The sequence below is a fragment of the Odocoileus virginianus genome, chromosome 1 (genome assembly GCF_023699985.2).
Source record: "Odocoileus virginianus isolate 20LAN1187 ecotype Illinois chromosome 1, Ovbor_1.2, whole genome shotgun sequence".
In the NCBI taxonomy this organism is placed as follows: Eukaryota; Metazoa; Chordata; class Mammalia; order Artiodactyla; family Cervidae; genus Odocoileus; species Odocoileus virginianus.
This window is the reverse complement of record NC_069674.1, coordinates 50,803,181-50,830,377: the sequence shown is the minus strand read 5'-3', so window position 1 is coordinate 50,830,377 and position 27,197 is coordinate 50,803,181. Positions and strand designations below refer to the sequence as shown.

The 27,197-nt window shown below is 48.7% G+C and overlaps 2 protein-coding genes across 4 annotated transcripts in view; one reads left to right on the top strand and one right to left on the bottom strand.

The window, feature by feature from the left end:
* Nucleotides 1-17,246, bottom strand: part of MINDY4 (MINDY lysine 48 deubiquitinase 4) — a 126,882-nt gene extending 109,636 nt beyond the window's left edge. Inside the window, exon 1 of one of the 3 annotated variants that reach the window (XM_020901668.2) lies at nt 16,540-17,246. Coding sequence is in view for 2 of the 3 variants with exons in the window: in XM_070468154.1 (XP_070324255.1) it covers nt 1,948-2,175 (228 nt within the window). In the remaining variant the exon portion in view is untranslated. Of the gene's footprint in view, nt 1-1,947; nt 8,386-16,539 lie in introns of those variants that run through there. The other 2 variants (XM_070468154.1, XM_020901666.2) reach the window with 2 other exon arrangements.
* Nucleotides 17,247-18,788: 1,542 nt separating this feature from the next.
* INMT (indolethylamine N-methyltransferase) lies at nt 18,789-23,163 on the top strand. The gene is given in 4 exon segments (XM_020901671.2): nt 18,789-18,974; nt 20,396-20,519; nt 20,521-20,595; nt 22,495-23,163. Coding segments are annotated over 4 exon segments (783 nt in total). The 5' UTR covers nt 18,789-18,820; the 3' UTR covers nt 22,925-23,163.
* The last annotated feature ends 4,034 nt before the right edge of the window (nt 23,164-27,197 follow it).

The following is a 27,197-nucleotide window of genomic DNA, read 5'->3' as shown; positions in this document are numbered from 1 at the left end:
TATATGGAATTTAGAAAGATGGCAACGATAACCCTATATGCAAAACAGAAAAAGAGACTCAGATGTATAGAACAGACTTGTTGACTCTGTGGGAGAAGGTGAGGGTGGGATGTTTCAAGAGAACAGCATCGAAACATGTATATTATCTATGGTGAAACAGATCACCAGCCCAGGTTGGATGCATGAGACAAGTGCTCGGGCCTGGTGCACTGGGAAGACCCAGAGGGATCGGGTGGAGAAGGAGGTGGGAGGGGGGGCCGGGATAGGGAATACATGTAAATCCATGGCTAATTCATTTCAATGTATGACAAAAACTACTGCAATGTTGTAAAGTAATTAGCCTCCAACTAATAAAAATAAATGGAAAAAAAAAAAAAAAAGAAACTGGGCTAGTAAGATGGGGTCAGGCTACAGGGAGAGCCTCGAATATCAGGTGAGGATTTTGGATTTCGTTTGCATTCAAGGGAGGACAGACATGGGGAAGACTCTTGGGGAGTTCCCCTTGGTAGCCCAGACTTAAACAATGGCAGTGGTCACCTCACAGGGTATATCATTGATATCCTGTATGTAGCCAGGACTAGGTGATGGTGGGTCAATTAGTCATAAAAACAGCAGATACAGTTGAGGCCACATTGCATTTTAAATAAAAATACATTTTTGAAAAGCAAAGAAAGACACTTTCAAAACAGGGGCGGCATCAGAGATGCTGAATGCCTACTATGCGCCAGATACAGTGGCTGGAACCTGCCTGTAGATCATTATTAATCTTCACTATAAATCTGCCATGGGCAGGTCTTATTATTCCTCTTCTATTGTTGTTGTTTAGTTGCTAAGTTATGTCAGACTCTGCGACCCCATGGACTGTAGCCTGCCAGGCTCCTCTGTCCAAGGGATTTCCCAGGCAAGAATACTGGAGTGGGTTGCCATTTCCTTCCCCAGGAGACCTTGTGTAAGAGCGATGGGTACTCTCCCTCCACTTCTACTATACATGGTATAACTCCCAGCAACCTCTTCCCCAGCCCGCCTTCACCTCCACTGTCAGGACAGGTGACAGCCAAGGACCTCCCCAATTTCTGAGTTCTCTAAAAACTCTCCCAGCACAAGATAATGTGCTCTGCTGTGCTTAGTCGCTCAGTCGTGTCGGACTCTTTGCCACCCCATGGACTGCAGCCAGCCAGGCTCCTCTGTCCATGGGAGTCTCCAGGCAAGAATACTGGAATAGGTCGCCACGACCTCCTCCAGGGGATCTTCCCAACCCAGGGATCGAATCCCGGTCTCCCGCATTGCAGGCAGATTCTTTACCAGCTGAGCTATCAGGGAAGCCCAAGAATACAGGAGTGGGTAGCCTATCCCTTCTCCAGGGGATCTTCCCCACCCAGAAACCAAACCGAGGTCTCTTGCATTGCAGGTGGATCCTTCACCAGCCGAGCCACCAGGGAAACCCGATGCAAGATAACAGAACTTAAAACGACCTCGATTGAACTTCCCATTGATGAACAGGACTAAAGGGTTTGACTGGCAAGAACTTTTTTTAGCCCTCTGGGTTCCCTTTGGGAGGAAGTTCTTTCCTAGTGGGATGTAAGTCTGATGACATCAGAGTCGGGCAGCCGTGCTGGCCTGCTGGGCTCCCAGTGCCTCGGGAACTTTAGGAAAATGAGGAGGGCGCAGGCCCGGGCTTCGCGAGCCGGGAAGAGAGAGATACCTCTAAGGGCGGCCGCTGTCCTGTCCCTGCTTGCAGGAAGTGAGCGGAGACAGAAATGGCTCCTGGGAAATGTAGTTCCCAAAGCCCGGGGAAAGGGGTTCTCACAGCAGGCATCTCTAGGGCAGGCAGCGGGCAGGGGAAGGGCTCCATCCCAAAAGGTCTCCAGGGAGAGTCTCCAGACTGCTCCCCTTACCCACCCCCACAATCAAGCAACTTCCCAGAACTGCAAGGGTGGCGCCACGTACCTTTCTGCTGAGAAACTCCCTGACCAGGGAGGCCGCCACCTCCTCCACGAAGAGGCTGTCCATGCTCCGCTTTGGCCACGAGGTTGCAGCGCCGCAGACCCAGACCCCGGGTCCGTTGCGGCCAGTATGGCCGCGTTGCCGTGGCGACGGTGTCAGCAGGGCCGGGGAACTCCGCCCCTCCCCTGGGAGTGAGCGGGTTGGGAAGGCGGGAGGAAAGGGGAGGAGCATCCTTCAAACTTGCTCTGAGAGCGGGAAGCAGAATCCAGAAGGCACAAACCCCGCGCATCCCAGGGACCAGGCCACGGGCTCCCGACTTGTGAGTCCTGGCACTGGCCTTGTCCATCTGGGCCTGGATCAAGTTCCTGGTCCAGTCTGAGTCCCCATCTCTCAAGGTGTGAATGGGGGAGAGTGCCTGCCTCCTGATTCCTAAAGGAGTAAAGCCACAGTGAAGTGGCCCCTAGAGGTCTAGCCCCAGCACCTCCGCCTTCTCCTGGATTCCCACAGGCTGACTGACCTCGGTTGGCCCAGGCTGCAAGGAAAAGGAGGCCCAGGGCTTTCTGCTGACATGGTGCTGAACTTAAAGGATGAGTCCCTGGCCTTCTTGGTGCCTGCTTTCCCATAAGGACACTGCCAGTTACTGAGCAGCAAGAATTTACATACATTATCACGTCTTTAATCCTGCAGCCTCCAGTCCAGGTGGTCACCACTGGCCTATGCTTTAAAAACAAGACACTGAGATTCAGAGAGGTTAAGATTGTGCTAAAGGTCACATGGGCTTCCTGGTGGCTCAGTGGTAAAGAACCCGCCTGCCAGTGCAGGAGACGCCGGTCGATCCCTGGATCGGGAAGATCCCCTGGAAAAAAGAAACAGCTACCCACTCTAGTATTCTCACTTGGGAAATCCCATGGACAGAGGAGCCTGGAGGGCCCCAAAAAAGACAGACATGACAGCAACTGAACAATAACAACAGTATTTCAGCAAAATAACAGAAGAAAGGATAAAAGGCACACTGATGCTCAGAGCAGAGCTCTCCAGGTAGAAGCAGCAGCAAGTATAAATGTCCTGAGACCGCATCAAGCCTGAGTGCTTGTGAAACAGGGAGGCCAGGAGGGAATGGGGCAACAGGACCCACGATGAAAGCCTGTGATTTCAGAAGGACATGGGCTTTTACTCGGAATTGGAGTTTGTTTGGTTTCTTTTTGGTTTTTTAATTATTTATTTATTTATGGCCGCACTGGATCTTGGTTGCTGTGCGCAGGCTTTCTCTATTGTGGCAATCAGGGGCTACTTTTCCTTGTGGTGCATGAGTTCCTCATTGCAGTGGCTTCTCTTGTTGCTTCAGTAGTTGCAGCAGGCCAGCTCAATAGTTGTGGTACATGGGCTTAGTTGCTGTGCCACATGCAAGATCTTCCTGGACCAGGGGGCAAACCCCTGTGCCCTGCATTGGCAGACAAATTCTTAACCTCTGGACAACCACAGAAGTCTCCTAAATTGGTTTTTGAGCAGGCCTTAACAGGATCTCTCTAGCTTTGATGTTGAGAATTAACTGTAGAGGGGTCAGTGGGGAAACAGAGAGAAGAGTTAGGAAGCAATTACAACAATCAGTAATACAGGTAAATTTTAAGCTAGACATATCGGTGTGTGTGTGTGTGTGTGTGTGTGTGTGTGTGTGATGTTTTCCCAACTGCGGTACTTTTTTATTGTTTTAAACACACTGAAATGGAATGGTTAAGCAGGAGAAGTCCAGGAATGCATTCTTTTTCCAGACACATAGCTGAGTCCTAGGGATACAATTACCTTGAGATAACTTTGCATGTCATGCTCAGTTGCTCAGTCTTATCTGACTCTTTGTGACCCCATAGACTGTACTCCTTCAGGCTCCTCTGTCCATGGAATTTTCCAGGCAAGATACTGGAGTGAGTTGCCATGTCCTGCTTCAGGGTCCCTTCCTGACCAAGGGATTGAACCTGTGTCTCCTGCATTGGTAGGTGGATTCTTTACCACCGAGTCTCCTGAAATAACTTTAAAATGCCACATAAAAGGGGACAATCTGCTCAGCAGGGGAAGGGTGAAGGGTGTCCTGCCAGCAATCTGGGGGAGGGAGTAGATTGCATCATATATCCCAATTCTTACAACTGATCCCAGCCAGTCATCCTGACTTTTTCACATTGTGCTCTTGTCAGTTGGAGAATCCCACAAAGCACTGTAAGACAGTTTAGCTGTTCTGCCAGAATGTGAATGGTGGTTGAGGTCCTCAAAAATGACTCCTTATAATGAACATGCAGAGATGTGACAACAACATCATCAAAATAAACACCAAATCATTTATACTCAGTAGCTAAGTCATGTCCGGCTTTTTGCAACCCCTTGGGCTGCAGCCCACCAGGCTCCTCTGTCCATGGGATTTTCCAAGCAAGAGTACTGGAGTGATTGCTATTTCCTCTTCCAGAGAAATTATTATAAATACCAATAATAATCATTTTTTAATGCCTTTCCAAGTTCCATAAATGGGGATCCACCCCTGGAGCCAATAAATAAACAAGAGCTCTAGAGCATGCAATCACAATTTCTTCACACCACTTGCTAGCCTAAAACCAGCCGTAGCAAAGACAAGCATTGCCTCACTACTAATTAGCAGTCATATTATTTGCCTACTCAGAAATTCAGTGGACTGTTCAGTGGGCTTCACAATAGAATGGTGAGTGAAAAAGTTAACCCTCCAAAGATTACATACAACAGATCTCTGTGTAAACTTAAAACAATGTAAACCAAAAAATCATAAAATTTGCAAGAAACATGACTTCAGCATAGCATTGTAAAAATAAAAGTGAGAGAGTAAAGACCATATGATTCAGAACAGTTGCCTTGGGAGTGGGAGGCATGGGCACAAGGTAGGGAGAAACATGATGGTAAATATAAGTAATTGCCAGTGTTCTGGGTGTCATAGGGGTATCTGTTTCATAAGTGCTTGCTATGGTACTTCTGTTAATTCATTAGTTAATAAAAGATAGCCTTGCAGGGACCAATGATGAGAGGATGTCGTGAACCAAGACATATTAATAATTAATTCTATGCCTCTGAGCTCCAGAAGGAAGTAGAGGAGGAAAGAGGAGCAGAGGAAATGTAATGGACTTTACCTTGAAGGGACAAGTATAGATGTCTTATAACACAGTAAGTGTTCTGCAAGCACGTGTGTGCATATGTGCAGCAGTGGCTCTAGGCTTCTGAGAGTCCATGAGCTCCTGTGTTTGTATGAGTCTATCCAAAGGAGTTTAAGGGGTCCCTGACTCTGCCCGGTGCCCTGTTTGGCTCTGACAGCAGAGTCCAGCAGCTGTGGAAGGGCCTTGGAACAGGGAGGTAGGACTGCTGCATTGGTTTGTGAGAATTAAAGGTCATGTGATGCCTCCTCCAGGATACTCCAGAGAGGGGGCTGATGAATGGATCCCCTTCCAACTTAGGGCCCCTTACAGGCATGGCAGGACAGGGCATTTCCCTGGATCAGAAGCTTCCAGAAAACAGAAGCACACATGCTTGTCCTCATGACCATGTCCTCCCCAGAGACCTGCTTTCCAGGCTCAGGGAGGTGGGAGCAAGAGTCTGACCAGGTGAAGCTTGTTGCAACCAGCTGGGTTGGAAGAACATTGTGAGAGTCCTTTAATGACATAACCCTCAGTCTTTCCTACCACTCCCAGAAGTCAGAGCTAGCCCAAGCCACTGTCCTTGGCAACATGAAGGAAAAGTTTATCCACACACTCTCCACATGGCCCTGTCTTACTGGCCACCTCCCAGTCTCTATCCACAAGTCTACCAACATGAGACTGCAGAGGGAGGGAAGACCCAGGCCCCAGACATCTGGCCCGATGAAATGGGGCTGCCACAGCCCCAATGAGGCTCTCAGGCTTTCATGCTCACAGCATCCCAGACCCTCTCACTCTCAGAAGTGATGGGTTCCAGCCGGCCGTGCAAGTATGTGCAGTAAGGCCACTCAGGCAGGCCTGTGTAGTGGACCATCCAGGCAGAGGGTGAGGGGTAAGCAGAGGCATCCCAATGAAATTTTGAGAATGTGGCTACATTAGCCAAGAAGTATGTACAATTCTCTTCCACATCTGTGATGGTTAATTTCACATGCTGACTTGGCTAGGCCATGGTACCCAGATATTTGGTCAAACATCAGTCCAGATGTGTCTGTGAAGGTATTTTTTTAGATAAGATCACCTTTTAAGTCAGTTGACTTTGAGATGCGAACAGACAACTCATTGGAAAAGTCCCTGATAACTGGGAAAGATTGAGGGCACAAGAAGCACAAAAGGGCATCAGAAGATGAAATGGCTGGATGGCATCACCAACACAATGAACATGAACTTGGGCAAACTCCAGGGAAGCCTGGCATGCTGCAGCCCATGGGATCGCAAAGAGTCAGACATGACTGGGCAACTGAACAACAGCAAAGCGTATTACTCTCCATAATGGGGTAGGACTCATTCAATCCACTGAAGGCCTTAAGAGGAAAAGATAGAGGCCCCCCCTGGGAAGATGGCATTCTGTCTTCAGACTGCCTTTGTCTCAAGCTGTAACATCAACTCCTTCCAGGGTCTCCAAACTGCTAGCCTGCCCTGCAGACTTATCGCTCTTATCTCTCTTTTATTTGTATACATTCTACTAGTTCTGTTTCTCCAGAGAACCCTCAATAAGAATCCCCCCTCAACCCACCTGCTGCATACCCACTCTACAATGGTCCTGAGATATTCTTGAGCAAAGCTCCTTAGACACTGCCCAGATATAAAAGATGCCTTCTCTAGAGAAAACTGTAGTCTTACACAGTAATTCCATATTCTGGTGCTTTCACCATCAAGTGCAGATCCCAGGCCCTCAGACACAGCTGCCAGTGCCAACTTGTGAATAGTTCCTGATTGAAACAAGATGATGTCATCCTTTGGAAATCACAATGCAATATCCTCTTCAAAAGCATTCTACATGAAAATGCTGGTCCAGGTAAACCAATGGAAATTTTTCTCAAAGCACCATGGCAAAATCCACTGATTTCCCCCAGAATCCATTCTTTCCTTCATTTGCAATAATATATGTGGAGGTAGGCAAGTGGCTTCCCATTCAGACTGCATTTCCCAGCTTTTCTTATGGTTGGACATGGCCATGGAACTAAGTGGTCACCGAGGAAAGAGAATGAGAGGGCCAGCACTTTGAGATTGGGACCCACCTTTTCCATCCTCATTTCTCTCCAGTAAGCCTGAGCACAGCTGCACCTATGGGTGTGTGCTGCGACCATAAACACAAGACAGTACCCTAGGGCAGTGATTCTCAAACTGTGGTCGCTACAACACCAGTATCACCTGAGATCTTGTCAGACATGCAAATTCTCAGTCCTTACCTTTGGATCTACTGAAGTTCTGAGGGTGGTGCCAGCAATTTGTATGAAACCAGATCTCTATATAATTCTGGTGCTCACCTTCATTTGAGCATGCTTCCCTCAGGGCTGGCAGAAATAAGATGGAAAGCACCTGGTTCCCTGAATGACAGCATGGAGCAGAGTCACCTGGTGGCCTGGAATTCAGAAGCTTACAAGAGAAGTAAACTTCAGTGTGATTTGGGCTTTGTTTGTTTATTTACTTGTTTGTTTTTATTTTTGGAAGTGGGAATGGAGCTGTCTTTTGTTACAGCAGCTTATCTTTTCAACCTAAATACAAACCATCTAAGGCTATACCACCCTGAACATGCCTGATCTTGTCTAAATAATACAAATGATCCCCGTGGGGGATCATCCATACCAACCTGCTGCAAACTGGGAATGGGTGTGCTGAGATCGCCACCTCCTCAGGCCTCCTGGAAGCTGGCTAAAGCCTACCTGGCCAGAGACCACAGGCTGGATAGCCATGACCAGCCTTCTCCATTTACCCCAATACACATGGTCATTTTTGTATGTGCACTGACTTGAACACTGCCCAGGGTGCACCTCTTGCTCTTCACAATATTCCATCTTCTGCTTCTTTGCTCTCCCCTCTCCTGGTTCTCTGACCTCTGAGTACACTGCAAGGTCTGGGTCTCTGGCTCCCGTGGCCTGATTTGGGCACCTTGCTCCGGGTTGGCTGTCAGAACATTTCAACACTGCGCTACTAAGCTGATGGTCATCAGGATTTTCCCTTCCACTCCAGTCTCCCTAAAGACAGGGGGATCCCTTCTCAGTTTTAAGGTGGTACTTGGGGGTTGTTGGAGGATTTCTTTTCTCCCGGGTTTCTCTGCTCAAGTCTTCTGCTCCAAAGGAGGATGTTTGGAGCAAGTGGCTCTCCATGCCTCCCCAGGTCAACTCAGGCTCAGGGTGGTTGCTTCAGGGACCACCTTGTGAGCTGGCAGGCAACATGATGGGCCTCAGGTAAATTCAGGTCAGTCGATCCGTCGTGTCTGACTCTTTGCGACCCTATGGACTGCAGCATGCCAGGCATCCCTGTCCATCACCAACTCCCAGAGTTTACTCAAACTTATGTCCATTGAGTCAGTGATGCCATCCAACTATCCCATCCTCTGTCAGCCCCTTCTCCTCCCGCCTTCAATCTTTCCCAGCATCAGGATCTTTTTCAATGAGTCAGTTCTTCACATCAGGTGGCCAAAGTATTGGAGTTTCAGCTTCAGCATCAGTCCTTCCAATGAATATTCAGGATTGATTTCCCTTAGGATGGACTGGTTGGATCTCCTTGCTGTCCAAGGAACTCTCAAGAGTCTCCTCCAACACCAGAGTTCAAAAGCATCAATTCTTCGGTGCTCATCTTTCTTTATAGTCCAACTCTCACATCCATACATGACTACCAGAAAAACCATAGCTTGACTAGATGAATCTTTGTTGGCAAAGTAATGTCTCTGCTTTTTATTATGCTGTCTAGGTTGGTCATAACTTTTCTTCCAAGGAGCAAGCATCTTTTAATTTCATGGGTGCAGTTACCATTTGCAGTGATTTTTGGAGCCCAGAAAAATAAAGTCTGTCACTGTTTCCACTGTTTCCCCATCTATTTGCCATGAAGTGATGGGACCGGATGCTATGATCTTAGTTTTCTGAATGTTGAGTTTTAAGCCAACTTTTTCACTCTCCGCTTTCACTTTCATCAAGAGGCTCTTTAGTTCTTCTCTTTCTGCCATAAAGGTGGTGTCATCTGCGCATCTGAGATTATTGATATTTCTCCAGCTATTTTGATTCCAGCTTGGGCTTCATCCAGCCCAGCTTTTCTCATGATGGGTCTCAGGAACCAAAGCAAAAGAATGCAGCCAAGAGCCCTCGGTTCTTTGCGTTTACTCCTGTGCCTGATTATATTGGTTAGCATTAGGTTAACTTGAGAGTGACAAACAAGAGCAACTTAGTAAGGAAGTGCTCCAAGAATGATGGGGACATGTCAGAGAACACACAGCCAACTTAAAGGGACTCCTACTGGCCAAATCTTTACATCAAAGGAAGTGATAACAATAATATAGATCATAACCTATGGAATAAAAGAAGAATCCATGAGTCCATATTTACAGTAGGAAACAAATCAGAAGAAAGAAAGAAAGCTCCTTATACATTTTTATGTCAACTAATAAATGTATTGAATAGGAAAATGATAGAATTAACAAATCGCCATTTGACAACTAGCATAATAATAGTTCACTTCGGCAAGAAAGAATCATTAATGGGAACTTCCCCAGCCATTCAGTGGTTAAGACTCTGAACTTCCAATCCAGGGGGGCACGGGTTTGATTCCTAGTCCAGAACTAAGATCCTGCATGCCACTCAGCACAGCCAAAAAGAAAAAAAAAACCATTAATGGGTGCTAAAACTAGTGAGTAAAATTTGGTGAGAAATGGGATATTTTTTATAGTCTCAAAAGTATCTGTCTATAAGATATTTCTATATTACAAAGGGGAAAATAGTCACTTTACAGTAAAGAAAGTTGACTGATCCAACATTAACCAAGCAGTAAAGCCAATCTACTGAAACCAGGTCAAGTGGTAAAGAAAAGTGCAGCCTTTTTTGCAGGGCACCAAGCAAGGAGTCCAAGGCAGTTCAGTTCAGTTCAGTCGCTCAGTTGTGTCTGACTCTGCAACCCCATGGACTACAGCATGCCAGGCCTCCCTGTCCATCACCAACTCCCAGAGTTTACCCAAACTCATGTTCATTGAGTTGATGATGCCATCCAACCATCTCATCCTCTGTCGTCCCCTTCTCCTCCTGCCCTCAATCTTTCCCAGCATCAGGGTCTTTTCAAATGAGTCCAAGGCAGCTGGTGCACAAAACACTCAAATTCCCTAAAGAATTTCAGGGAAGGGAGGATGAGGAAGGAGTCCCAGGATATGTAAGTCAGCTTGTGCATAATTCTCAGGTTGGTTGATGGTGCGGTAACAGGATGGTGTTGTAGGGGTTAACATTATCAGTGTTTAGGGGCCAGTAGGTCTGGGGGCTACATGTTCACAGTCATCAAGTAGCTAATTTCTTCCATTTGGTGGTGGTTTTAGCATCTGCAAAACAACTCAGGAAATGAGTTGATACTCATCAGATGCTGTTATCTGGGTACTTCAAAGAAGAAATAAAGCAGAGGATATGGGAGAGTGATCTATGCCTGGAAGGCCCCATAGGGTCCTGCTTGGTTACATGGGAAGTTGTCTTCTAATGAGTATGGAGCTTCAGTTTGTGAAGTTGAAAAGCATTTTATGAATGTAGATGCTGGTGATGATTGTACAATGTGAGTATACCTGATACAACTCAACTGTGCACTTAAAACAGTTATGATAAATTTCATGACATGTGTATTTTACCATAATTATAAAAAATAATTTTTTTAAAGTGGCTGACAATATGAGCTATGAGGGTACGAGTTATTAACATTAGCATAAGATCTGTATTTGTGTTATCTATCTATCTCTTTCTGTGCCTGCACGGAAGGAGTTCAGTCTTGGTACAATGAGCAACTCATAAAGGGCAGGGTGGGGGCTGAACATGCACAATTCATGCAGAGCAACTCATAGAGGTGGATTAGAGGACAAAGCAAGGAAGATTCCAAACAGAAACTGCCTCTAAGGAGAGGTGGCAAGGGATAAACCTCACCCGGGATGAGCCTGATGAGTGCAACGTGAGACAGAGAATTCACAGAGCGGGGAGAACCCGAGGAGGGTTGGGAGCCCCTTTTTCCTCAGGTCTTGGGCAGGATACCTGCAGCCATTGTATGGTATACACCCCCTCTGAGTTTTCCCATTAGTGTCTGAGAAGCAGCTGTCACATTAAGGACAGAGCATCTAGAAAGGGCGTAGGAGAGACAGAGTCGTTGAGCTTTAAGAGCAGGCTCTCATCCAATTCCCAGCAGATCCCACTGAGGAACATGTGAAAGGGGCCTGAGGCAGGTACAGAGAGTGGTCTACTCAAATAGACACGCATGTCGGAAAGAGCCAGGACTGCTGTTGCTGACCAAGCCTGTCCTAGGAGAGACCCAAGGCCAAGAGGGGTTTCCATGCCCTTCCAAACCTGTGGGAACACCTAATGGGGCGGAAGGTACACTGGACCAGGAGTCAGGAAACCCCATTCTCACTCGAACTCTGTCACAAGTTTGCTGTGTGTCTCTGGGCAAGTCACTTACCCTCTCAGGACCCCCTTCCTGGCTGTAGAACAAACAGACTGTACTAATTTCAAAGGGCTGTTCCAACTCCTTTTTTTTTTTTTTAACTTTCCACTTACGTCCCTACTTTCTTTTTTTTTAATTATTAATTTATTTTTTTATGTTCCAACTCTTATTTGGGGAAATAAAGTCCATAGTCAGTTTGTACCAAGCATTTTACTTTTCAAAGCACTTTCACATCAATGATTTTCTGCTCCCAGAACTTCTTTGTAGATTATTAGATTAGGTTTCCAACTTCATAGAAAGGAAATATGAGGCCCAGGGAAGGGAAAGACTCACCTAAGTTCACGCAGCCAACAAATGGCAGAGTCAAGACCCGAATCTGGGTCTCCTGACTCTTGTCCGGGTTGCTGTGTCCAGCTAAGCTGGTTTTACCTCACACAGAGGTGTAGTCTCCAGGGAAAAGGAGGCTGAAGGGCACTCAGGGATAGGACCAAGTCAGCCTGAGGGAAAGGACAACTTTCTCTAATTGGTCTGCCCAGAGGGGCACCTTCTTTTCATAGTTCTTCCAGAGACAGAGGGAGCATTTCTTTCCCAATTAATCAGCCCAGATGGTACCTTTCTACAATTTCTGTCTGTCTGTCTGTCTGTCTGTCTGTCTGTCTGTCTGCCTGCCTGCCTGCCTGTCTGTGGGAGCACCTTTCCTTAATTCGCACAAAGGCACCTTATGCGTTAGCAGCAGCCCTGACTCCTGGGTTGTGCCTCTTTCCATTAGGGGCTGGGAGTACGGCTGCCAGATGGAATACAGAACACTTAGTTATATTTGACTTTCAGAGGGACAATTAAGACTTAGATAATATGTCCTATGCAAATTGGGGGACACAATTATCCTTTAAAAATGTATTTTGCTTATCTAAAATTTAACTGACTGAGCATCCTATACTTTTACTTGTTCAATCTGCCAGCCCTAGTCTGGAAGCCATGGTGTACTCATTCTGACTTGTACAGTTCATGAGAGCCAGTGGTTAATTTTCTGGGAATTTTGTGAGCCAGTTGTTCAGCCACTGGGAGCTTAAAATCAACCATGGTGGGAGTATTCACAGTATGGAATCTGGCAGTCACCACAAATCAGCACTTTTCTTTTTCTAGAGCTGGCTGTGAAACATTTAAGAGGGTTTCCCAGGTGGTGCTAGTGGTAAAGAACCTGCCTGTCAATGCAGGAGACACAGAGACACAGGTTCCATCCCTGGGTTGAGAAGATCCCCTGGAGCAGGGCATGGCAACCCACTCCAGGATTCTTGCCTGGAGAATCCCACAGACAGAGGAGCCTGGCAGGCTATAGTCCACAGGGTCGCAAAGAGTCGGACACGACTGAAGCGACTTAGCAGCACCCATATGTGAAACATTTAGCAATATTCCATTGTCCAGAGGCTTCCTTGTCTTTAACACACAGAGTCAAGACTCTGACGCCGTGTCCCTGGGCTGCAGAGTTGCATGGGAGGCACATACCCAGGGCCTCCATGGAGGGCAGCCTCATGGGGACCACTGGTACTAAAAGCACTTCCCACCCAGGGGGACTACCTGGCCATCTGCTACCTAACCCTCCCTACTATGGCTCTGACTGCGACCTCTTGTCCATGGCTGAGAGGTTCAAATCTAACCTGGAGTTTCATCACAAGACCTTTAGCCAGTGAGCAGAGAGAGCCGTCCTTCACCCTTCTCTGCAGCCCTTTGAGCATCTCTCCACCAACCGGGATGCAGGATCGGGAAGGTGTCCGGGTGGCTAGCTGAGGTGGAAACTTGGTCTTCTCTGGGGCTTCAGGGAGTGAGGGTTGAAGTGGGGGGCTGGTGGGGCCCTGCCCCTCTCTTCAAGTACATATTATGCAAGAGGGGGTCCTGGAGTGGAGTGCTGGATGAGAAAGCAGGAAATGCTGTGTCGAGAGTACAGCGCCTGTTCCCAAATACTCTCCATCAGCCCCTAAGACTTTGGGGTGAGGCGAGGAAGGCCACCAAGTTTGCCAAGCCCAGCCCTGCCCGATCCCCACGGCCAAACAGGGGTACTGTGGCGGGGTCAGGGTGTGGCTGTAACCAGGTTCTAAAAAAGTCCTACACGGGGAGTCAGGAGTGCTGGGTAGGGTCTCGGTCCTGTCACAGACTCGCTGGCAGGACCCTCAGCCTCCAAGGGCCTCAATCGAGCCATCTGTAAGATGTTTCTCAGCATCTGCCTGCCTCCCAAAGATAAGATAATCCTCTCCCGATGACATGGTGATTGGGCAGTGGCCTCTGGGCTCTCATGGCCATAACGTCACTCTGCACACTTGATCAGGGAACAGTGGGGGGAATGTCCTGGTGAGGAGGGTGGGAGAAAGTTAAGAGGCCACTAGCCCTAGAGGAGCAGGAGGGTTAGGGAGACAGAAATCAGAGAACAGCCTAGCCCTGCAGGCTGAGAGACGGCCCCAAGCCTGGGCCCCAGACAGCCTGTTGGAAGTCACACTTCATTCACTGTGGCTTCCAGGCCACCCTAAACACAGCCCTGGACTATCATCCCCGGTCATCTCCTTCTCAGCCCAGCCGCCTGACCCATCTGCCTTCCCAGAGCAAGTCATCCAGGCAGAACCAAACATGCAGGGGAGGCTCCCAGTCAGCCTGAACTTATAGGCTTTGCTCCCAGGATGGGCTCTCTGAACACTCCAGCCAGAACCTTGTCCAGATCTAGGCCTGGGGCTCCTGTTCTTTGTCCAGGAAGGCAGAGGTTACGCTCTTGGCTGAAAGGCATTGGGACAATTGTGTAATCTTTCTCAGAATCAGTTTTATAACCTAATTAGTCTAGTTAGTCAGGGCCCTCCAGAGAAGCAGAATCAACAGGCTGTGGGGTGTGTGTGTGTGTTAGCTGCTCAGTCGTGTTGGCTCTTTGCAACCCCATGGACTGTAGCCCACTAGGCTCCTCGGTCCATTGAGTTCTCCAGGCAAGAATACTGGAGTGGGTGGCCATTCCCTTCTCCAGGGGATCTTCCCAACCCAGGGACTGAACCCAGGTCTCCTCATTGCAGGCAGATTCATTACCATCTGAGCTACCAGGGATGCAAATATACATACAGAAAGATGTAAAGAGTTGGCTCACACAATTCTGGAGTATCACGGAGGCAGACAAGTCCAAAAACTGCAAGATGAACCAGCAGGTTGGAGAACCAGAAGGAGCCAATTCAATAGCCAGTTCAAGTCTGAGAACCATCTGCTGGCAAAATTCCATCTTGCTCAGAGGAGGTCTTCAGCTGATTGGATGGAGCCCACCCACATTATGGAACACAATCTGTTTTACTCAAAGTTCACCAATTTTAATGTTAATCTCATCCAAGAACACTCTCCCAGAAACATGCAGAATAGTATTTGACTACAGATCTGAGCCCCAGGGCTCAGCTAAATTAATACACAAAAGCAAGCATCCAAGTGCTCCAGGGGGAATAGCAGGGAGGAGCCATTGTCCACCCTAGACCTAAGGCAGAGCTGTACAGACAGGGCTTCCTCAACTGCCAACAGAGAAGGAGCTGAAGAGCAAACACCCAGACCTCCCTTTCCTACCACCCTTCAGTAGCCAGCAAATTCCAGAGGGCAAGGGAGCCACTAACATAGTCCACATAAGTTAGTCTTCTGGCGTTCACAAGAGAATGAAGAAGGATGGAGAGTGAATAGTGAGAGACGCGTTAGAGATGCTCGGCTTAGCATCTATTAACATTTCTAAAGTGAACTGTGGACATCTATGTACCCAGAACCCCAGCAGTGGGATGCCAGCATCCAGGGTCTGCCCAGCTTAGGTGAAGAGAGACCACTCTTTCATTCATTGTGCTACAATGGATGTCCTGGAGGGACAGATGAGGCGTACCCCAGCTCAGGGCCTCCAGTGCCTGGTGCTGCCCAGTGGAATGGATCCAACCTCCTTGCTCCAGCAACATTCCAGAACTTCTACCCTCTGACCTCCACCAGCCCACCCAACTCACATCTGACTCTGGCCTAGCTAGGGGTCTTCACAGAGCTAGGGTGATCTGCTCAAAATCAAATCTTGTACGGATATGTTCTAAAATAAGGTGTCTCCATGTCAGCAACACTGACATTTCAGGCCAGATAATTCATCTCCAACTGTGACAAATCAAACATCTCCAGATATGGACAGATGACCCCAGGGCAGGAAAGTATACCCCAACCTTTCACCCCATTGGAGACCCACTGTCCTAAGGTTTGCCTTCATCAATTTGACAGCATTTTGTTCTTGCCAGGGTTGTCTCGGACCCTCTTAAGAATATCTGCCTCATCTTAAACATCTTTCTATATAGTGACCGGAATAACTCAGAGAAATTTCTGTTCAAGGGGACTTCTCCCTTAATTTTAACACAGGAGCACATTTTCAAGCTAACTGTCAAGAAAACAAATTGCTTAAGAGTCAACCAGATGAGAAAAGAATCAACCTTATTCTCCATATTAGGAAAGTGACTATCTCAGCATCCCGTTATCTTTATTTCCACATGAGCCTGTGGGGTGAAGAAATAGTCCAGAACTTGCATATGTCAGCATACTTTTCTCCAGTGAATTGTCAGCAGCCACACAGAACCTCATCTCACACCAAACACCAAAATAATGGGTAAATATTTTTTAAATAAACAATCACAGAAACTATCACAATCAGATGGTTCTCAGAACTCTGAACAGGGAAGGATTTTCAAAGCTTAGGTAGAAACAAACCCAAAGGAAAAAAAAATTAACACATTTTATTAAAGAAAAAAATAAATATTTGTCCTGAAACAAAAAAAAAGTAAAAGGCATTGTTTTTCTTAGAAACATAATTTGCAAGTGTTTACCTAATTTATTTGTATTAAAAGCTTTAAAACATTGATCCATTAATCCCATATTTAGGAATCCAGCCCAAATCCTGACTCTAAACTCTAAAATGCAGAAAAAGCTGACTACTGATTACAAGGTTATTTATAATGATGAACACCTGTAAGTCTCTTACCTGTCAATCACTTGAGGAGCAGGTAACTCAAGTTAACTTGAACTTCTGTGTACTGTGCATTAGGCAGCACGGAAAATGGACATTTCTAGCACATTTAAAGAGACACGGAGAAGTGATGCTGACCCTGTGCCAGGACCACGCAGCAGGCGTGGGGGTCACACACGGTGACACGGCAGTCCTGCAAAGCCCCTGCCGGTTCACATGTCTGCAGGCAAATCGATAATAAGAACCCCTGGGGACAACATGATACACTCAGTGTCACCAATCACTTTAATCCTCCTAGATTTTATGTTAATTGAGTTTGAGTATAAAATTCTCTTCTAACAAATTGGAGAGAAGTCTAACTTTATCTTCTTCCAACTGGACAGGAAGCTGTGCCATCATCATTTATTACATAATCAAACCTGTTCCCACCGAGTGGAAATAGCACAGAGTTCAGGTTCTAGTAACTGCAGTGAATAAAATTAGAGGTTCTATTCTGCAGGAACTCCAAATTCTGAAACATAAATGTTGATTCTGGGCAGTAGGATCCAGGGCTGCGCCGTTCACATCACGGCGGCCTCAGTATATTCTGGGATTATTATAGCTGTAGGATCTTGAGAACCACAACCTGCATTTAGAGGGATCCCCGGGTGATTCCTGGGCATGCTAGTTTGAGCAGCACCGCTAAGGGACCCTGCTAGACTGCACAGTGTGATGCTGCTGCTGCTGCTAGGTCCCTTCAGTCGCGTCCGACTCTGTGCGACCCCACAGACGGCAGCCCCCCCGGCTCCCCCGTCCCTGGGATTCTCCAGGCAAGAACACTGGAGTGCCGTACCACTGCCTTCTCCGATAGTGTGATGAGGAGACAATAAATTTGGAGTGAGTCTTCATTTTGGCCTTGGACGCTGGCCTTGAATCTACTCCTAGACCCTGCCACTTGCTGCCAGGACCCCCTTGGGAAAAGGCTCGTCACCTTCGGCTTCCTAATCTCCAAGGAGTGAATAGGTCTCAACATCTACTCTAGAGTTTGTCACAAAGAAGGCAGAAGATGAGCGTGAGGGACACCCCCAGCACACTTTCAAACCAGGGCCCCAGACTTGCCCATTTGCAAAACACATTAGTTTGCTACCTGAAACCTCTGCTCTTAGGCGAATTTTTGGAAGAGATTTGGAAACACTTTTTTTTTTCTGGTTTTTTTTTTTTTTCCTTTTGGAAACACTTTCTTTTTTAACATAACTTTCTATTTTGTAGATTCACATGCAGCCTAGGAAATAATACAGAGAGATTTGAGTACATTTCAATGATAACATAAAGCTAGCATCTTTCAAAACATAGTATCACAACCAGAATATTGTCACAACCAGAAGATATGTTGGAATAAACCAGCTCCTACCAAGAAGTCATTCTGAAACCTACTCAGAAGTGCAGGCAACCCTTTTGATACAACCCATTGTTCTCATTCATCTTTTACACCTTTTACTAGTAGTTATGTGTGTGTGTGTTTCTGTGTGTGTTTGTGTGTGTGATTGTTCATGCAAGCAAATTCCACAAAATTTAATCACATGTTCTGTTTATGAATGCCAGCACTTTTCAAATGATTTGGGCACAGGCTTCTCAACCTTTTGGGGGACGCTGGTTAAGTTTACTTTTATCCTCAGAAAAATAAAGGATTAAGAAAATAGAGTAAACAGGATTGAAGACAGGAGGAAATATTTAACCAAGTTCAGGACAAACAATGTTAAAGAGAAAACTCACTGACCTCAGTCAGTGAAATTTTAACCATTTCTGCATTTTGTTTTCCATGCTACAGGGTTTTCCTTTCTGGGTTTCATTTTCCCAGCAAACCCAAAGAGAGAAGGATACTTGACCTGTTCCAGATGCTTGGCCTCTCTGTGCCTTTGTCTTTATCACTCTTTGCCCATCTCTGTCTCTCTCTTTGTTCTGTGGCCCAGACCCTCTGCTTCATTCTCCCCCAAATCTAACCCCTGCCAGCAGCATCTACATTCAAAACAGCACCTCTCAGAAGTGAAATACTGAGACCCTCCCCCCCTCCCCCCACCAGGAGCATTTGTTGACTATCCTGTTGCATTTCTGTGTTTTGATAATTACCAAACAGATAAACCCCAGCCAGAAAGCTAACATGTGGCCTAACTCCATGATGTGCAATCCCAGCTCCTCCCTGGGAGGGAGGGTCTCTCTGATGAGATTCCGACACTCCCAATGGGAAGGGCCAGGGAAAAGAGGGTAGATATAATGGGGAACTGCTGCAGTGGGAGATGCAGCAAGGTTTGCAGCCAGAATGGAGGGCAAGGTGTACACAGGAGAGGACTACAAGACAAAGTTCAACCCCAGGGACTACTTAAAGACCTACTATGCCTTTGATTCAGGCACTGTAGCTGAAAACGAAATCTTGAAATTCCTCCTGAATAATCTCTTCGAAACTTTCTCTCCAGGTGAGCGTCTGGTCTCCATCTCAGGGAGACCATGGGGCTGCACCTTACAGGAAGGGTTTTGGGGGGCAGGGGACCCATCCTCTGGGACACCACTCACCTAGGATGCTGAAAAGGCAGCCCAGCTGTGAATCCATGGCAACCGTTGCTGGTGGCCACTCGGTGGAAACCAAGCACTGGCCTTTGCAGCCCAGGAACCAGGCCTGAATCTCTGACAGTCCGCCTCAGTTTCTTGCCCTGGGAAACATGAAGGTAACTCCTGAACTGTGGGGCTCATCGACTCATGCTGGTAGGGATAGGAGACAAGAGATATGAACATACTGCTTGCCTCCCCTTCAGTGACCTAAAAGCCGCTTTATAGACTGGGATCATGAGCCCCCTTGAAAATCTGATGAAAGATATGGTATACACACAACACAGAAACACTCCTAATCTTTTACACAAAATTAAGAGGGTTCATGGATACCCAAAGCCAAACCACAGAGCTCAGTTTACAAATTTCTGCTCTGAGGTGTCAGGCTGGGGGGACTGGCAGAGATGATCACCCAAGTCTTCCATGCACACAAGGGGAGGCTCAGGTGGAAGACACCAGGGTGGCCAGCCCATGTCAGACCGCATGTCAGTGGCAGCAGAAAATCTCAAGATCAGTTCATGCAGGGCTGTCTTGTGCAGTTGGGCAGGGAGTGCACTGAACAACTAGGGAATTACTCAGTCAATCAACAAATCTTGCTTATGTAATCAATGCCAAGAAAGGGATATCAAGCAAGGTCCACAGAAATACAGACAAAAGAAAGCTTAAACCTCACAGAGAAATTTTAGGAGACTCTAGAGGAAGGACTGGGATTAATGCTTGGAAAATGGACTGGTTTCAATGGAGAAGGATGGAGGGAGGAAGCAGGGAGAGAAGGGTGATGTACTTATATTGCTCTTCCCCCAACTCATCACTAGGTCCTTTTGCCTTCTGTAATTGGTTGAGCCAGTTTTGAACCCACTGGCTCAGCTCTCATCCTTTATCAGGAGCTCTGTCCTTGCAGCAAGGAAGTGGGAGGGGGGCCTGTGGGGTCACTCTCACCATTGCTTTAAACCCAGAGTCAGAAGACTTGCCAATAAACCAGCTTGTACCAAGAAGCCAATCTGAAAGCTGCCCAGGAGGGCACGAATGGTCCTAACAGGGCTCCAGTAGCAACCCTTGAGGCGGCAGGGGGACCTAGTGTGTGCTAGCCTGTGCCCCACCCTCCTCTCACCCTCCTGAGCCCCAGGCGTAAGGGCTAGACCCCTCACACAGTCCAAGTACTGCCCAAGGCAGGGTCGGGTCCCCTGAGAGTCACCCTGGGGAGAGGGCAAAGCCCAGCATCTCCATCCACCACAACTGGCATGGAGCCAGGTGTCTGCCCCCCACACCTGGAACACACTACCTCCTGCAGGAGGCGTGGGAGGTGACATCCTGATCGACATCGGCACAGGCCCCACCATCTACCAGCTGCTCTCAGCCTGCGAGGCCTTCCGGGAGATCATCGTGTCAGACTACTCAGAGCTCAACCTCCGGGAGGTGGCTGAAGAAGGAGCCAGGGGCCTATGACTGGTCCCCAGCCGTGCAATACGTGTGTGAGCTCGAGGGAGACAGGTATCCACAGCCACCATCCTTCTCCCCACCCCCACAGGCCGGAGGCCAAGCCTGCCACCCTGCATCACTGGCCGTCTCCCTCTAGGTTGTTCCTAACCCACCTGGGTCTCTGGCCCAGAGCACCTCCCTCCCTTTGAGTGTGTCTCACCTCCAGCCTCAGAGTTGCCTGTGCTCTAAGCTTCAGTTACCTTATTTGCTCTCCATGTTCTGCATCCTATCCATCCTGTGGGACCTATTTCAGTCCCACCTCCTCCTGGAAGCTCCCCTGATTGCTCCAGCACACGCAGATCTCTTTCCTCTCAAAACTAGTGGTTCAGCTTCCACTTTACCTAGTGTTGGAGGGGCACTTGTTATGGGAAGACATGGGCTTCTTGGAATCGCCCACATCTATCTCCTCAGCACTGCTACCAAGTCCCAGAGACCAACAGCACTCACCCCCTCCAGGCACTTCCCCATCCCATTCACAGAGAGGGAATCCATCAACCAGAGTCCAGAAAACCAAGGCCCAGACATAGAGAGTGCCCTCTAGGCCACCTTAGAGCAGGACAAAGACCAGACTTTAAATTCCTGCCCCATCTCTGGTCATGGGGGCCTGACCCAGTTACAGACAAGGGCAGCCTGAAGTGGAACAGGGCCTCACGGTCTCTGAGCACAGGGTCTCTGCATCAACCCAGCCTGGGCTTCATACATTCTTGTCATCAATCACAGAGAGCATTCTGAGAGTCAGGTCACTTCCAGATACTGAGACTAGCACAGTGAATAAAGTCTCTGCCCCACGGAGCTCACATTCTAGTAGGGAGGACAACATCACCAAAGTAGATGGAGGTAAGGTTTCAGAGAAAAACAAGTGTTCTAGAGAAGACTCTCCAGCTGACGGGGTCTAGAGAAGTACGGGTGCTATGTTAGGTGGCAGGGTGTCTTACTCACCTTGAGCCATCATACAAAATGTCATAGATGCAGCGGCTTGAACAAAGATGCTCTTTTCTCACTTTCTGGAGGCTGGGATCTCAGGATCAGGCCTTGAACTTTGTGAGTGTGCTCTTCCTGGCCTGTAGATGCCGTCTTGCCATGTCCTCTGAAGAAGGAGCGGGAGAGTCAGCTAGCTCTCTAGTCTGTCTTCTTGTAAAAGGCACAAATCCCATCATGAGTGGCCCCACCCTCATGATCTCATTTACCTTATTTACCTGCCAAAGTCTCCATCACCAAATAGATCCACATACATGTTAGGGTTTCAACATATGAATATGATGGGGATTCAATTCAGTCCCCAGTAGATGGCAAGAGGAGGCCTCTCCTCTAAGAAAGAGCCCTTGGAGCAGTTCCCTGGGAGATGTGAGGGAGAAAGGATGAGACGATCTGGAGAGAGTCAGGCAGAGGGGATGGCAAGGGCAAAGGCCCAGCTATGGGAAAGAGCTGGTTTAAAGAAGGATATTTACAGGGTCAGGGGCTACAGGGAGGAGGAATGGGGATATATTGCATAATGGGTGCAAAGTTTCAGCATGGGTGATAACAAGTTTTGGAAGCAGAAAATAGTGATAGTTGCACACATTGTGAATGCAGTTAATGCCCCTGGATTCTACAAAGTGACTGAAATGGCAAATTTTTGTTATATGTCTTTTACAACTTAAAATTAATAATGCAATATGCTAAAATTGAGTTATTCACAAGAAAGACAGAAAAAAGGAGGAAGAGAAAGAAGGAGGAATCAGATGTCAAATGCACTGTCACCTATCAGCTGTGTGGCCTTGAACAAATCACTCAACCTCTGTATGCCTCAGTTTCCTCATCTATATAATGAGGGAAATATGATCTTCTTCATAGGCCTTTAGGAAGGCCACCCTGGGGGGTGGGGGATGTTGTCCTAATTGTCATTGTCACCTCATTGACCCTCCCTCACAGGAGCAAGTGGCAGGAGAAGGAGGCCCGGCTCTGAAGGACAGTCACGCGGTTACTGACATGTGACGTGAACCAGCCCCGTCCTCTGGGGTCGGCTCAGGTGCCCGCAGTGGACTGCGTGCTGACCCTGCTGGCCTTGGAGTGTGCCTGCCGTGACGTGGACGCCTACCAGGCAGCCATCCGGAGCCTGGTTGGCCTACTGAAGCCAGGCGGGCACCTGGTCACCTCGGTGGCCCTGAACTGCCAGAACTACATGGTGGGACCCAGTAAGTTCTTTGGCCTCCCACTGGAGAAGGAGACAGTGGAGAAGGCCTTGCAGGAGGCCTGCTGCCAGGTGCTAAAGAGCCAGTACAGCCCTATTAACTACTCAGAGGCCTACTGCATCAATGAGGGCCACTATTTTGTGGTCGCCCGCAAGGATCCTGGGGCCTGAGTCCAGTCTGGCAGACAGGGCCTGCCCAGAATGGGAAGTCAGGGTCCCAAAGTCTAGTAAGTCTGGAGCCCCCCACTGCAGAGTCAGCCTGAACACCATCCCTTCCATCTTATTACTATGTCTCCAGGTCACAGGTGAAAAGTGAGTTCTCCCTGCCCCCAGCCCAGGTATCCATCCCCCACACCCTTTTCCATTTCATGCTGCACCATAAGTCAGGAAAATAAAGTGGCCCAGCCAGAGGCTGTCTTGATTTGGGTCACCCACTCCCCGATGCAGATCTTGAAACATGGATTTGAGAGCAAACAGTTTACCTGCGAGAGGATCCCAGGAAACACTAACAGGAACAAGGGAAGAAAAGAAGGCAGGCAGGCGGGCAGGTAATGAAAGTGGGTCATCAAGTTCGTCAGAACAGTGGCAACAGTTCTTCGATTGGGAGGCCTCGGAGTCACCCATTCTCAGGAATCTGGGGCTTTGTCACCAGTATCATGATAGAGCCTCAGAGAATGGTCAGCTGAAGCAGGCCAGGCAAGGCAGGGAGTCCGGCTGCCCCTCCACATGACCAAGAATTGGAGCTTTGTGAAGACCTGAGTCACGTCTCTAGAGGCACCTTCATGAGGCCACGTGTCTCTCAAGACACTCCCTGTCCACACAACTGGCCAGCTCGCAGCCCAACCAGCTCCTGATCTTGGGTTGACAGGTTCTCTCTGGCATGTGGGAGAGTATTGGCCTTCCACCACCCAAGCCTGGCTCACGTGTGAAGCCCTTAATGCTCTCTGAACTGGGGCAGGAGCCCCTCACAGCACCCACTGTCCACCGTAGTCCATGCCTCACACAGCAGGCCCCCTGAGCAAACGCAGTCAAGCCTCCGGACACAGGACCAGATCTCAACAGGTAAAAGCCTGTAAGTTCCTCCAGCACCTGGCAGCTGCTTCCCATCCTGAAGTCACCACGCAGGGCTCCCTGAACCAGTCCAGCCTGCATGTCCTCCCTACACAGATTCGTTCTGTCTCCTCCAGCCCATGTTCCAGCTCTGAACAGCTTCCAGGAGGAAAGGCCAGTGATAGGGAGAAGAGCTGAGCCAGGACCCTTTATCCATTTGCTGGCTTGCTGTTAAAGCCCGGGGTTTTCCCAACTGCTTCCATTGTGTTCTGGGGGTCCCTGAGCCTTGTGGCAGAGGGCAGCAACAGGAAAGTCCTCTTCCTTCCAACCTCAGTTGGGTCTTGGGGTTTAGGCAGCAGAGAAGGGGTGAAGCGGTTGCCGTGGCTCGCAATGGCCACCAGAGGGCACTGCAGGGCAGGAAGCAGCTGGCAAAGTGCAGGAAGGACAGATGTCAGGGGCCTCCTTAGGAAAGAAAACACCCAGCAGAGAAGCCATGACCCGCATGCTCAGAGGAACCCGAAAACCCTTGGAGAGTGAGCGCCTCCATGAAGCTAGAACTTGCAGTCACTATGGGTCCTGGACCCTGCATTTCAGCTAGGGCCCAGGAGACCAAGGCTTTGCAGAAGAACGTGCATGTGAGTCAGCTGGGAAGCTGGTTAAAGAATGGATTCTGACCCAGTAGGTCCAATGTAGTAGAGCCTGAGATCCTGCCTTCTCAGAATCAAGCCTGAAGCTATCCTAGGCAGCTAATTTGAAGGCCATTATTTTGAGTAGGCAGCAAGGAGTGCCTCTTGTTCTGCTTCTCCCTGAATAACAGGACTCCTGGGCGCTCCTTGTGGCTGGCACCCCTAACTTTCTGGTTCCTGTCTCCAGGTGAGAGAGGGCGAAGCCTAGCACTCTTCCCGGAAGACACCCCCACCCCTTCTGCCTTCTCTTACCCTGGGTGTGGTGGGCTCTCCTTCCTCTGCTCCTTGATAACCTTCCCCCACAGATGGAACCCGTCAGGGTATGAACTGAGGGAGCCTCCGACTCCTTGCTCAGCAGTTCCCTGTCTGGCCTGACAGATTCTGCCACTCCTGATGCTGGTGTGTGTTTCAAACTACATGCCTGCCCCAGCCAGCTCTTCGTGGCTCTTGACCTCCCCTCCATCCCCACCCCTACATCACCTGCCCCCCCTCTGAGCTCCTGCAAACCAGAGGGCACAGGGTGGTTTCACTTGAGGCCCAAAGATGCAAAGTGACTTCCACAAAGGGTCTGCCCTCCAACACTGCCAGCTCTTGTCCCTGAAAGAGTACTGGGTAGGGACTGGGGTTTGGGTCTCACCCTGGATATACATGAGAGTCACCCAGGGAGCTGGAACCTTCGGGCAGCCTGGGCCTTCCCCAGACCAACTATATCAGAAGCTCCAGTTTGGGGGTAGGGACCCAGGAAGCAGTATTTCATCATGTTCTCCTGGGGATCCAAGTGTGTAAACCCAGTGGAGAACTACTCACCTGGGCCAATGCTTCTGAAATGCTCCTTTGCTCATGAACCATCGGGGCTCTGATAAAACCCAGAGTCTGAGTCCATAGGTCTGAGGTGGGCTGAGAATTTGCATTTCTAACCTGTCTCCTGGTGATACCTCTGTGGCTGAGCCCAGAGCCAGTCTGGGAAACAAGACTACACAGAAGGGGACCACCTCTCAGCCTCCAGCCTGGGTGCACACTAGTTGGGGGGAGTTTAGTTCAGCTGCTCAGTCGTGTCCAACTCTTTGCGACTCCATGGACTGCAGCACGCCAGGCTTCCCTGTCCACCATCAATTCCCAGAGTTTGCTCAAACTCATGTCTATCAAGTCGGCGATGCCATCCAACCAGCTCATCCTCTTTTGGCCTCTTCTCCTCCTGCCTTCAGTCTTTCCCAGCATCAGGGCCTTTTCTCATGAGTCAGCCCTTCGCATCGGGTGGCCAAGGTATTGGAGCTTCAGCTTCAGCAATCAGTCCTTCCAATGAATATTCAGGACTGATTTCCTTTAGGATTGACTGGTTTGATCTCCTCAGAGATAGGAGATCTTGAGAGACTCTCCTTGAGAGTCCAAGAGACTCTCAAGAGTCTTCTCCAACACCACATTTCAAAAGCATCAGTTCTTCGGTGCTCAGCTTTCTTTATGGTCCAACTCTCACATCCATACTTGACTTCTGGAAAAACCATGGCTTTGGCTAGACAGATCTTTTTTGGCAAAGTGATGTCTCTGTTTTTTAATATGCTGTTTAGGTTTGGGGGAGGCGTACCAAGGAATAGGGCTTCCCTGGTGGCTCATGTGGTAAAGAATCCGCCTGCAATGAGGGAGACCTAAATTCAATCCCTGGGTTGGGAAGACCCCCTGGAGGAGGTCATGGCAAGCCACTCCAGTATTCTTGCCTGGAGAATCCCCATGGACAGAGGAGCCTGGAAGGCTACAGTCCATGGTGTCACAAAGAGTTGGACAGGACTGAGTGATTAAGCACAGACCACACAAGCCAAGGACCATTTAATAAAGTGGGCCAAGCGCAAAGCAACAACTCCTGATGGGCCACCACATCCTTCAGACCTGGGGTCTTGAATGAGTCACAAGAGCCTCCCGAATCACCAAAGATGTATCTCTCTGCAGAGCCTCTACTAAGTCCTTAGGAGCATCATTCCTTCTAGAAGCTCATCCACAGAACAGCTGTGTGCATTTTAGCCTTACCTACTCTCTGCCCTCCCGACTACAGTGTCCAGCTGCCTTCCCTTCCCTGACCTCAGCCCCTCTAACTCAACAGATCCAAAGACAGAGGCCCCATTCCCCATCCTTGCTCCTCTCTCACATCCCCACCCTAGTGAGGACACTTCTGGCCATGCCCTCACCCATCCCAGCCTCCTTCCTCTCACCCTTTTGGTCATCACTCTGGCTCACCTGGACCTCTTGATATTACCTCCTAAACAGCTCTTCACATCCACCCAACTGCTCTGATCCCTGTCACTGCCTGAGTCCAGCTGTATTATCCTCACGTCAATTCTGCCATGGTTTCTGGACCAGTCCTACCTTCATATCTGCAATTTTGTGTCTGTTTCATCTTTTCTACCAGCCAAAGAACTCCGTGGAAAACACAGGGCATGCACACAGGAGGCATTTGATAAATGATGTCTGCCTGAAAGAAAGAGTCAGGGGCCCTGGTGTACAGTCTTAACTCTGTTCACTCACTCACTGATATTTGGCGAGAACTTTCTTCCCCCTAGCATCACTCCCCTCATTTGAAATGGTACCCAAAGATGCTTAAACATCAGTTCTGAGATCCCTGTGAGTGGGCTGTCATACTCTGTATCTTATTCATCCTCCAGCAGCCAGAGGGGTCAGCTGAGTGTCCCAGGAGAAAACAGCCATGGGGTTTCCTGTCC